Source organism: Myodes glareolus, chromosome X, assembly GCF_982192425.1.
Source record: "Myodes glareolus chromosome X, mMyoGla1.1, whole genome shotgun sequence".
Classification (NCBI taxonomy): Eukaryota; Metazoa; Chordata; class Mammalia; order Rodentia; family Cricetidae; genus Myodes; species Myodes glareolus.
In genome coordinates, this window is record NC_142053.1 from 6,074,997 (window position 1) to 6,088,419 (window position 13,423).

The 13,423-nt window shown below is 35.9% G+C and overlaps 1 protein-coding gene across 11 annotated transcripts in view; it reads left to right on the plus strand.

The window, feature by feature from the left end:
• Ids (iduronate 2-sulfatase) overlaps positions 1-13,423 on the plus strand; it is a 252,787-nt gene that overhangs the window by 171,531 nt on the left and 67,833 nt on the right. For 4 of the 11 annotated variants that reach the window (XM_085684667.2, XM_048457754.2, XM_085684658.2 and 1 more), the window contains one exon: positions 8,416-8,962. The exons of the other annotated variants lie outside the window; for them this stretch is intronic. In XM_085684667.2, coding sequence (XP_085540793.1) covers positions 8,416-8,510 — 95 coding nt within the window. In that variant the 3' untranslated portion in view covers positions 8,511-8,962. Of the gene's footprint in view, positions 1-8,415; positions 8,963-13,423 lie in introns of those variants that run through there. 11 annotated transcript variants of the gene reach the window in all.

Genomic DNA, 13,423 nt, shown 5'->3' on the forward strand with positions numbered 1-13,423 from the left:
TTCAGAGAGTAAAACAGCCACACTGATCAGCTTTATAGACCAGGCAGTGGTGACACACACCTTTAATCCCAGTAACCATGCTAGTTTGCCCTAGAAGCTGGGCAATGGTGGTGCACACCTTTAATCCCAGCACTCTGGAGGCAGAAGAGGCAGATCTCTGTGAGTTTGAGGCCAACCTGGTCTGCAGAGCGAGTTCCAGGACAGGCTCCAAAGCTACAGAGAAACCCTATCTTGACCCCTCCCCCCCCAAAAAAAAGAAGGAAAGAAAGAAAGAAAGAAATGACAGCTAATCCACAGAGGTGACAATCCTACAAGTTGTAAGAAAACCTCACAAGGTTTAGGACATGATTCTGTTCTATTCTTTGTAGGAAAATAGATAAAATCCACTTTCAAGACATTCAGAGATCTTGATACCAATATTCTCTGCAAGGTAAAATCTCACTACCTAAACATACATATGTTCTTACTTCTCAATATAATGATAGTCCTGACTCATTTAACAATCAAAGCTGGCTTTGGAGTTGGACTGTGACTCTCCTCTAAATCTAAGCATGTTATTAGAAGAAAAATTCAGAGTTTCTGTCTCGTATATGGAGAGAAAGAAAATAAAAACCTAGGGATTAAGGTTCTCAAAACTCAGCCCTCAAAAATTCTATTTTCCCCCTACTTGTTTTTGTTTCTATGGTATCTATCTTTGAATACAGATCTATTGAAATTCAAATTTTGTTTTCTCATGAATAATGTTTAAGTTTTCTACAATGAACAATAAATTTTCCTATAGTAATCTCTGAATTCTCCAGTAAGAAGATGGGACCCCACAACAACGATTTCACCTGGCTTATATGATGCCCTTTAGCTGATAACACCACTTAAAGATTGGCTTTGAAGTACAAAATGCTCAGAATAATTTTGAGGTGGCTAGCCGAGATGATCCAGCAGAGTAGACTATTCTAGCCAGGAGTTGAGACAAGCCCTACACTTTCCCAATATGCATAGACTGGACAAAAAAAATGGTACTGCTAACTCTCCAAGGACTTGACAACCCATTTTTTTCAGGATCCTCTAAAGTTACCATCACTCCCCAGACAGCAGGAAGTAAACTTAAGAATACAATGCTCACATTCCCAAGAGGTAGGGTAGGTGATTTTTGATCATTCAATGTAATATGGATATTTGTCATTGTTTAGGGGGGCTAGTTACAAGTTACTATTGGTAATGGTCAGGAAAAAAAACTAAACAAAAGAAAATAGATCCAAGGTTCTTACTTTTTTTTAAAAGGTGGGATATAGATTTGATAGGATAAAAGGGTAGATTGTTTAATCTACTTTTAAAAAGCAAATACTAACTAGTTTTAAATGTTTTACATTGGATGGGACTTTTTATATTATATACAAATTTTGTATATTGTTACAAATGTGAAATATTTTGTTAGAACATATGCTACATATATTTCTACTCTTGTTCAAGGTATTGTACCTATATAACTAATTTAGCAATGTAATATAAATTTCTAGTCCCTGAAAATTTTTATTAACCACTATTTAGGATAATGAGGAAATAGGCTTAATAATTAGTTATCTATTATAATCAAACATGTAGTCACATTAGGTATGTTTTCCAGGTCAAACAAAGATGTATTTTAGGCAGGTCATCTTCAAATACTTCAGAGATCTACAGAATGTGGCATTTAAGATGATTTAATAATATAGGTTCTTCTTTTTGTAATAATGAAATATTTCTACTCCTGGCAGCACCAATCTACTTCAGAGAAGATAATAGGCACTGAAGAAACTCCACATGGGTCTTTGTGGCAAAAGTAAACTACTGTTCAAGAAAATGCCCTTGTCTTGACTGTTGACAGTATGCTGTCCTAATTGGACAAGCAGGATGCAAAAGAAAGTGGTTGCCAAATATTTTCAAACAAGGACAGACAACCTTTCAGAATATCCTCTTTCACAGAAAAGTATATCAGATATGGTAACCCTGTAGGCTGAAGATGGATGCCCCAACATTGCAGAGGAACTTTGGGTGACTGTCCAGGCAGCCAGTTGTTGCTGTCATTTCTCAAGGTTTTGGACATTGTTTGCTCACACTCCCAGCTTATTTATTTCCTTCTTGTGTCTCTGAGGAAGTTGAATATTAGATAGTTATAATTCTAGTTTACCAAATGCAGAAAGCACGTTATGATAGAAAGTAAATTAGGTACAAGACTTTGAACTTATCAAGGACAGATACAGAGTATTTTCTTTAAATTTATCAAATGCAAATGAACTAGACATTGCTGATGTATTTATTACCAGTATATATTGTGTATAGCCATTGTACTTATTGTATATAGTTATTTTAGACAAAAGGAGGAAATGTAGTGGTATTTCATTTTTATTTTAAAAAGTAAAGCTTGCCTGAAGTTCAAAGAGTAAAACAGCCTCATTGGTCAGCCTTATAGTCCAGGCAGTTGTGAGACACACCTTTAGTCCCAGTAGCTACACTAACTTGCCATAGACAAGTTAGCTACACTAACTTGCCAGACAGTAGTGGTACATGCCCTTAATCCCAGCACTAGAAAGGAATATAATATGGGAGGAGACAGCTCTCAGACACAGTCTCATTCTGAGATTCCTGGAGGCAGGATAGACATTTCAAACTGAGGTAGAGGTAAGAGCCAGTGGCTGGTTGCTTTGCTTTTCTGACCTTCAGGTTGAACACCAATTTCTGTCTTTGGGTTTTTATGAATTGTGCTACATAATACTATTATAAAATATCTGTCTGATGTTCAAAATTTTCAGTTACACACACACACACACACACACACACACACACCACACACACCCCACACATACTCCACAGTTTGCTCCTATTGAGTTAAGTGCATTATGTTTCTTTCAGAACTATTTAAAACTTTAGGAACTTTTCCCATCTTTTTACCTTTACAATATATTTGCTGGAAAAAACCAAATGTGTTTCATCTAGAAATTCTCAAAGTGTGGACTTTTGTGCTCAAATCCTTAAGTTAACACTGCCCTTTGTATTTATGAGTTTATGATTAGATCTATATCCTAGATCTGGTTCAAATTAGATTTGGTTGGAGACAAGAATAATATGTGGCAGGTGATTTTTATTAACTCTTTCAGAATCACATTATATTTAGATTTTCAAATCTAAATCTATTACTTCATTAGTGATTACAATATGGAAATACTCTAATTCTAATTACATCTTAAATAAAGAAAAATGTCTTTCTATTCTTCTATCTTTCTGTGTTATAATCCATATATAAATAAAAAACAATGCCTTACTTTAATTTCAAATTAAAAAAATAAATCAGTTCTGTATCATTATGAAAAATGCCCAGTTTTTAAAAATAATGAAATGAAGCTATAAACATGTATGATGTATATCATCTCTTACAGTCATTGCGTTTCTTATACTCCATTTGTTTGGTTTATGACCATGATGTTGGCCACTGAGTCATTTTGCTGTGTTCAAGTATCTTTGATAGTAAGTTCCCTTGCTATGCGGTTAGATAACATGCTCCAGACTTACCTTGATTATTGCCTTCCCTAGACCAGGAATCAGCCATTTCTTTAGGAAGCTCTTATTTCTTAACAAGACATGGTATTTCAGAACCACCTTCTGTATTCTATATTTGAAAATCTGCATTTACTAGATTAGTCATTATTTCTGGCAATTTTCAGTAGAAGAGCTAGGAAATGTATTTTTGTATCAGTTCAAATTCAGAGTATGGGGTGCTTTTGTAATTTCTGTCTTGCATCTGTATCTCCTTACTCCCACACAATGAACCACAGTTTTCAAACCACAGGCGATGGTAGAAGAAAGAAATCACACAATTTCCTATGCAGTTTATCTAGTCTTATAACAAATGTTACACGATAAAATTACCAATGCTACTACCACCAATGACTACTGCAAACAATTTGTAATTTGAATAGCATTTTTATGTTTTCAAAGTAAATATCTCCAGAAATGTATCATCAAATTATTGTGTTTAGAAATCATATGGAAAATTTTCTCCTTTCTGCCAACTACTTATACAAATTATTATTTGATGGATGACATTATATAACTATTCTTTTTTCTTTTATTATTTTTAAAAATTTAATAAACATATGAAATAATGTATTTAGGACAGTTTAATTAATGTGTATTACTTTAATGTGATTAGTAGTGGGATTTCAAAGAAAGACTAGGAAAAATACTAAAACATCGTTCCCCCAAAGAAAACAATGTTTCAATCCTGTTCTGAAATTTATATTTAACTACACTAAAATAAGAAAGGTGATTTGAGCAAAAAGAAAGACATAGTTATGAAACTATTTTAGAAATCTAAGCACAGAAACAAAAGTAATATGAATAAACATGACATCTGCTTTCCTCCATAATGTATAATCCCACAGCAATGGACCTAAATGAGGATGTCCTAGAAAATCTCCCAGATAAAGAATTTAAAAAATAATTATTATAACTACATTTAAAGAAGACAGTCATGAAGAGCTGGATGAAATAAGAAAGTCAATCCAACATATGAAAATAAAATTCAATGAAGAATTAAAATTACTGAAGAAAAACTACAGTGAAATGGTGCTGGAAATGAAAAAAGAAAGCTAATACAAAGCCTTACCAACAGACTGGATTGTGTGGAAAATAGTCTCTCCAGGATGAAAGACAAAGTAGAGGAATTGTATCATTTAGTAAAAGGTCAATGGATAATTTTTAAAAATTAAAATGAATATGAGAGATATTTGGGAAATCATGAAAAGACCTAACTTTTTAATTATGGTCATAAAAGAAGGAGAAGACTGTGAATGCTTGAATATTATCAATAGAAGACAATTTCCAAATCCTAGGGAAAGAGTTACAAGAGGCCCATAGAAACAAATGAAATATACAGGATCAGAAAAGAAACACCTTATGACATATTATAGTTAAAACATTAAAAGTACAATATAAAAAAGGGAATTAAAAGATACAAGAGAGAATGATCAGCTCACTTATAAAGGCAAGTATATCAGAACTACATCTGATTATTTGGCAGACACTTCTAAAGCCAGAAGGGACTAGAAATATATATTTCAAGTTCTGAAAGATCACAAACATCAACCAAGAGTGTTATACCTAGTATAAATATCTGTTACAATTGAAGTATAAATAAAAGTTTTCCATAATTAAAAAAAAAGCAGATCAAAACTATTTATGACCTAAGCCATCTCTACAGAGGATCCCTGTGGTAGTTTGTATGTGAATGTCCCCATAGGCCCCTATATTTGAATACTTGGTCCCCAGTTAGTGAAACTGTTTGGAAAGTGTGGGATTCCTCTCTGTATGCTGTGAACACCATTGGTTAATAAAGAAACTGTCTTGGGCCTGTGCAGGGAATAGAGGTAGGTGGGGAAAACTAAGCTGAATGCTGGGAGAAAGAAGGAGGAGTTAGGGAGAAGCCATGTGGCCTCCACCAGAGACAGATGTTGGGAATTTTACTTGGTAAGCCATTGCCATGTATTGATATACAGATTAATGGGGATGGGTTAAATTAAGATGTTAGAGTTAGCCAATAAGAAGCTAGAGCTAATGGGCCAAGCTATTACTTAAATAATATAGTTTCTGTGTGATTATTTCGGGGCTGAGCAGCTTGGAATCAGTAAGTGTCCTCCTACAATAGGAAAGGCTTAGGAGCTATGACCTTATTGAAGATGTTCTACTGAGTGTGAGCTCTGAGGTTTCATAAACCAAAGCCATTCCCAGTAAACTCTGTCTGCCTCCTCCTTGCAAATCAAGATATGACCTCTCAGCTACAGTTCTAGTGCCATATCTATTTACCTGCTGCCATAATGTCTGCCAGGATGTCATGGACTCACCCTCTGAATCTCTAAGTCCCCATCAAACTCTTCTATGACTTTGGTCATAGTGTCTTATCACAGCAATAGAAAAATAACTAAGACAGATGTTAGTACCATGGAGTGAGCTATTGTTGTGACTATGCTACTTTTTATTTGAGGATTGTGAAAGATCTTGGGATTTTTGCCTGGGAACACCATTGAACACTGTAAGTGGGGCTTAATAAACCATCCTAGTAGGGCATGGTAGCCAATAATGCTGAGAGCAATGTTGACTGTGGAAGTCTAGCTTGTCTATGAAGGTGCTATGAATTAATAATAATTTAATATTGAGTATAGAGGCAGTCTTTAAATCTAGAAAAACTGATGCAATGGATTTTCTTATAAATGAATTTTTATTTTTTCTCGTAAATTCTTTAGACTGGATGCTTATTGGCTCAAAGGATATGAGTACTTTGGTGGGGGGTGATCATTGCTTCTAAATTGATTTTTTTCGGAATGACTACCAATTTCTGCTTTCACCAATAACATAGATGAGTGTTTCCATAAATATGTGCCAATTGGTAGTATACAATGATGAAATATTATTTTTCAAATTGATAACTGTAAAGTTATGTTTAAAAGTTCAAGTTTTTATATTACTGATATGAGTAAACATTGGGAATTATTTATTGTCATTTATATTTCTAATTCTGTTTAATGTTGGTTCTTTATTTTGAAAGTTGATATTCTCCCACCTTTAAAATAAAATACTGAGTTGAGAGAAGATGAAAGTTGTGTATACCTTATCATGTAAAGATTAAGAATGATAAAAATAGTTCAAATGCAGAGAGAGAGAGAGAGAGAGAGTAAAAAAAAAGAGAGTATGTGTGTGTTGAAGCCAAATACTCAACGGAAGTTTTCCTTTTCAAAACCTGTCTGCCTCACTCTGAAAACCATTCCCTGACAATTAGTTATATACTTAACTCTTCAGAATTTTTCTAATTTGCATATAGAAGAGAAATTCTTATCCACATTTTCAGACTTTTGAACTTTATGATTCCTCTTTGAAAGATATTATGACCAATTTGAAAAAAGTAGATATTTCTAGGAGAAGTTACATCTCATAAATAAGTAGCTACTTTCACATTTTTATCTGAATAATGATATTTAAACAGTTGTTTCATAAAGATAATGGACATTTATTGATTTAAAGAAATCAATGAGTTAAAATTGTCTACTTAATTTATTTTTATGGGAAAATTGATTCAGATGTACCTGTTCTTTCCCTTTAATGATTATCATGCTGTGAGTTTTCTACAGTTATAATGGGCATGTGATTTTATAATCATAATCATAATAATGACTTTTAACATCCTCAATAAAATGCTGTCATTAAAATCAATCTCAAAATCTCTTGGGTTCTTCCCCATCACATAGCTATCACTTTTCTCTCAATTGCATCTGTCATTTCTTTCCAGTTAAACCATCACCATCTTTCCTCTCATATCTGTAGTTCTTGATGGTCTCCTGATTCTACTGCCCCCTATAAGTTCTTTCCATGTGTAGTAATTAAGGTAAGATTCTTAAAATGTAAGTTATATTTCATTACTTATGTGGGAGAAGTCCAGCTGTTATCTTGTAGGTTAATGTTTATAGTATAGTCCTTGGAGGACCTGCCTAGCAATCAACTAAGGCATTTGATTGCCTGGACTCTGTTCAAGATCTGCTTATTAAAAATGTGTCTGTATATCCCAGAATATTTTATTTTATTTATTTTGAATATATTTTAACCAAAATAGATTCATATAGCTTTCCTTTCTCCCTTTCTTCTTCCTATCCTTTCCTAGCTATATTCTCTTTGAATCCTTCTTATGGCCCCCATTCTTAGCCTAATACCCTATTTTTCTTTGTTATTGTGGGCTAATTCTCCCTTTTGCCAGAAGTCATGTAGTTCTTTATATATGATTAGGACATTACAACAATTTTCCTCTTTTGCATTAGCATGTCCATTGGTATTGGTATTATTCTGTACTTGTTTATGCAGCCATCTCTAGGAAAAACTATTTCACAGCAGACTTCCTGGTCTTTGGCTCTTTCCATCACTAAGCCCAGTATTCACTGAGCTGTAGATGCATTAACTGTGATATAGATGTAGTCACTGGATCTGGGCCCCCACTATTTGTTGTTCTCTGCATTGTTTACAGGTTGTGGTTTTCTGTGATGGTTGTCATTTGCTGTAAAGAGAGGTTTCTTTGATGAGGGGTGGTAGCTACATTTATCTGTGGGAATAAGAATAAGATTTGGAATGGAGTTAGAAATTATACTGGTCTAGAAAAGAGGTGGTAGTAGATTATTTTTGGCATTCCATAACCTCACTATCCATAGGAAGGTAGTTCAGTATTAGGTATGATTTTACTTCTGTTGAGTAGACCTTAAGTACAGTTAGATAGTTGTTAGTTGCCACTGACGTGTGAGTGCTACTTATTGTTCCTTTATGTATATCTTGTCATGCTGATAATTACCATGGTCCATAGATACTGATTCTGGGTATGACTATTTAATTGCTTCCCTCCCTTGGCAGCTTGCAGAGTATTTTCTGGAACCATGGTCACTAGGCCACAGAAAAGAAGATTTCATTCCAGATTCAGCTCAAATCATGTGAGTCCTGTGTCCTGACTCTGAGGTGCCTTTAGTAATAAAGGCCCACCACCCTCAATCTCCGAGAGGCAACGGAGGGCTTCTCCAACAAACTATATTGTTTTGGGAGTCATTTAGACTACCATGACCAATCATTCAAAAGGAGTTTTTGTGTGTGTGTGTGGGCATGGTACTGTGATTTTTGTTTGCCTATGGTTTTTGTGGTGAGTATTGTCAACCCAAGTGATGGAATTTTCTTTAAGATGTGTGTATGTGCATACATGTGCACCGTGGGAATTCCTTCAGCCAATAGCCTTTAAGATACCAGCCCACTCGGGCATGATCTCTTTTAGTATAAATGCAGCCATAAAGTTTGTGCTCTCCCCGCCCCCGCTGCTGCTGCTGCTGGATTCAGTTCCTGTTCCTTGCTCGTGCAGAGGATTGTAATCTGTGAGTCTGCCCCTAAATAAAGAACGCTTTATTATACCAAATACTGAGCTAGTGTGGGAGTACTTTATAGCATCCATCTACATGTGTATATGTATGTATGTGTGTGTGTGTGTTTGTGCATGCAAGTGTGCTTGTATATATACTTACATGTATTGTGTATACTTTTAGGTAACTACAAAATAATATTGTTTCTTAAAATATAACAGCCTCATTATTTTTTTCTCATTCTTAACTTCTTTTCTGTAATTCAATTTAAAAAATGAGCCAAGGATCTAAATAGAGAGTTCACAATAGATGAAATGAAATGCTCAAGAAATTTCTCAAAAAGTGTTCATCATATCTAGCAATTAGGGAAATGCAAATTAAAACAATGAGGAAGGACTCATGTTAAAAGTCCATTTAGGTTGTTGGCAGATATAATTGCTGATGTAGGAGTCTTCTATCTATCTGTTGCTTTCATTGGTTAATTAATAAAGAAAACTGCCTGGCCTGATAGGTCAGAACATAGGTAGGCGGGGAAGACAGAACTGAATTCTGGGAGGAAGAAAGCAGAGTCAAGAGAGCTGCTCACCATAAAGCTGCCAGGTCAGACATACTGAATCTTTCCCGGTAAGCCACGACATTGTGGTGAGATACAGATTATTAGAAATGGGTTGAATCAATAAGTGAGAGTTAGCCAATAAGAGGCTGGAGGTAATGGGCTAGGCAGTGTTTAAATGAATACAGTTTCCCTGTAATTATTTTGGGTGTAAACTACCTGGGAGCTGGGCGGTGGGAACGTGGCCTGCTGCTCCTTTTGCAACAAATTGCCATTGTTCTATCATGGATTTTTTTTTACTGGATTGAGGCCAGATGCCATATGCTATGTTATCCCTTGCCATGCCATATTGCTCCACATGGCTACTAGCTTAAGCCATGAAGGGGGAAAATATCAGTTAAAATGGAGCTTCATATGAAAAGGTATGTGTAATTTCTTGTCACTTCTTCCATACTCTGTTAACAGATGTGATCACAGTTACCACCAATTCTCAAAGGGAGGAGGTTATGCAAAGGCTGAGGCTCTTAGGGAAAGTCATTCTTTAGAAAATCATGGAAGGTGGAGGAATTCTGAGTTTCTAAATAACTTGAAGATTTAAATGTACTTGGAGTTGAGAAACCAAATCCAGAAAAACAGAAAGGTATATTAGTTCCTTTGATTTGTTGTGATAAAATACCATGACCATAAGGAAGTTAGAGAAGAAAGATTTTATTTTGACTTATGGTTGCAGTGGACTAGAGTTAATAAGGCTGTGTAAGGTGTGGCCTGCCTGCAGGGACAACAAGCTGACTGACCAAATTTCCATTCACACACAGGAAGTGGGAGAGAGAGAGAGAGAGAGAGAGAGAGAGAGAGAGAGAGAGAGAGAGAGAGGTTTATAGTTTATAAGGTTGTAAATTCCTAAAACCCACCCCTAGCAAAACTCCATTTCCAAAAGTTTCAGTATCCTCCAAACAGTACTTGGGGTCAAGTTTTCCAATATATGAGTCTCTAGGGAATATTTCACTTTAAAAAGTACCCCAAGAGGGGAGTTCACAACTCCAGAGGCAGATAGTAGCAAAGCCTAGTATGGAGTAATATGGGACAGTGATGGCCATGTTGTTCAGACTGTCTTAGTTAGTGATTATATTGCTGTGAATAAACACCATGATCATGGAAACTCTTATAAAGAAAACGTTTAATGGGTCTGACTTACAATTTCAGTTTAATCCATTAACATCATGACAGGTCGTGAGAACATGCAGACAGATATGGTGCTGGAGAAGCAGCTGAGAGTTCTATATCTTGACATAGGCAACAGGAAATGATCTGAGACAGTATGCAATATCTTGGGCATGGGAGACATCAAAGCACACTCCCACAGTAACACACTTCCTCCAACAAGGTCATAACTACTGCAACAAGGCCACACCTCACAATAGTGCTAATCTGTATGGGGACCATTTTCTTTCAGGCCACTACATTCTAGCTCCCATAGGCTTGTATCCATATAATAATGCAAAAATACATTCAATTCAACATCAAAAGTCCCCATAGTTTATGGCAGTCCCAAACTTATTTAAAAGTCAAAGTTTAAAGTCTCTTTTGAGATTTGTCCAATCTCTTAACTGTAATTCCCTGTAAAATCAAAACCCCTAAGCAGATCCTATACTTCTAACACATAATGCACAGTGTATATATGACTGTTCCAAAATATAGGGAAGGGATCATAGTGAGGAAATACTGGACCAAAGCAAGACTGAAAACCAGCTGGGCAAACTCTAAACTCTGCATCTCCATGTGTGATGTTAAAATGTCCTTCAGAACATCAACTCCTTTCAGATTTGTTGACTGCAACACACTTATTTCTTTTGGGTTGGTTCCACTTCCTATTAGCTGCTCCCCTCAGCAGCTATTCCATGGTGCTGGAATCTCCAACACCTTGTATTCTCCAAGGCAACTCAGGCTTCACCTTCACAGCTTCATGAAATGGCCTCTCTGGACCTCCGAGCAGGAACATTTCTACCACACACCTGGCCTCAGTGGCTTTCCTTAGTCATAGAAGAAGATTTCATAACTCCTTTACTCTATTCTTGACTCTAAAGCCAGAACCATGTGATTGAAACTGTCTAGTTCTGTTGCTTTCTGGGGGCTGAAACATGGCCCCATTTTTCAATTCCATCTTCACCAGCTTTCTGTTTTCCATGGTTTCCTTCATTACCTAAGCTTATCCATCTTGAATCTGGATCTACAGACTAGGCTGGCCTTGAATTTAGAGATCTACTTGACTTGGTCTCCAGAGTAGCGGAATTAAAGATATTTACCACCACCACAGCTGGCTCTCATCTTTTCTTTAATACCTTTTTACAAGTTGGAAATTCACCTGGGTGGGTGTGATCTTATCTTGAGTTCACAACTCCTTTATTCAATTTCTTCATCTGTTTATCTCATTGAATGCAGGACTTAGCTCCAGTCAACTTCCTGGTGCTCCTTATCTCCTCAAATTTTACATTTTCTAATTTACCCTGTTCAACTTGCTCCTTTTCATTATAAATCCTCATTAAAATGAACACTAATAGTCACACAACAGAGTCTATACTAGGCTGTTTGGAGATTTCCTCAGCCAGTGGAATTAATCCAGAACTCTTCACTTTAGCTTCAGGAAGACTTTTTGGACAAGAGCAAAAGAAGCCACTTTCTTCACCAAAATATCACAAGAATGATTGCTAGGCCTCATTCTAATGTTCTTTTTTTTTATAATCTCTTTATAATCTCTTGAACAAGGCTTCCATTGTTCAGAACATCCTTAGCCCTACTCTCTTCCTTTCTCCTATTAGTATGCTCCATTATGCAGCACATAATGCATTCTGCTGCTTTCCTAACCCAAAGTACCAAAGTCCAAATTTCTCCTAAAAACATGGTCAGGATTATCACAGCAATACCCATCCCTGGTATCAAATTCTGTTTTAATTAGGCTTTTTATTACTGTGAGGAGACACCATGACCATGAAAACGCTTAAAAAGGAAAACATTTAATCACAGTAGCTTACAGTTCAGAGGTTCAGTCTATTGTCATCACAATGGGACATAGCATCATGCAGGCAGACATGGTACTGGAGAAGGAGCTGAGAGTTCTACATTTTGATACACAGACAATGAGAAGTGAACTGTATCACTGGTCATAGATTGAACATAGGAGACCTTAAAGCCCACTCCCACAGTGACACGCTTCCTCCAATAAGGTCATAACTACTCCAAGAAAGCCACACTTCCTAATAGTGCCACTCCGTATGGGGGCCATTTTCTTTCAAACCTTCACACTGAGTCACTCCTTTGAAATTTCAAATTCTCATTTTGACACATACATATGTATATATAAGCACACACACAGACACACACACACATACATATATATATATATGCATATATACCTATATGTGTATACATTCAGCCAGGTAGATACACACACACTCACACACATATACATGCATATATACCTATATGTGTATACATTCAGCCAGGTAGATACACACACACACACACACACACACACACACACACACACACACTATGCAGCCTTGAGTGGCCTAAAACTTACTAAGTAGACCAGGCTAGCCTTAAACTCATATAAATCGGTCTGCTTCTGCTTCCTGACTGTATTAAAGATTTACACCACCATGGACAGTTTCCATATAAAATATTTTTAATGAATTACTGTGTATTAATTTTTAGACATGCACTGTTTGAATGTGTTTGATGTGTTGTAAAATCTGTGCTTGGGGTCAGGTCAGATTCTGTCTTGACTCATTAATAAATGTTGAATAAAATAGTACTGAAAGCAAATGATTTTACTTTTAGAGAACGAATGCTTTCTTTAAAGGGACATTCTGTTCTTACTCAACTCAGACAGTGATTGCTCAACTTATTATCTTCATAGATTATTTCAGAATCATTGGACTGATAAACATTGAGCTCTTGAAGTTTT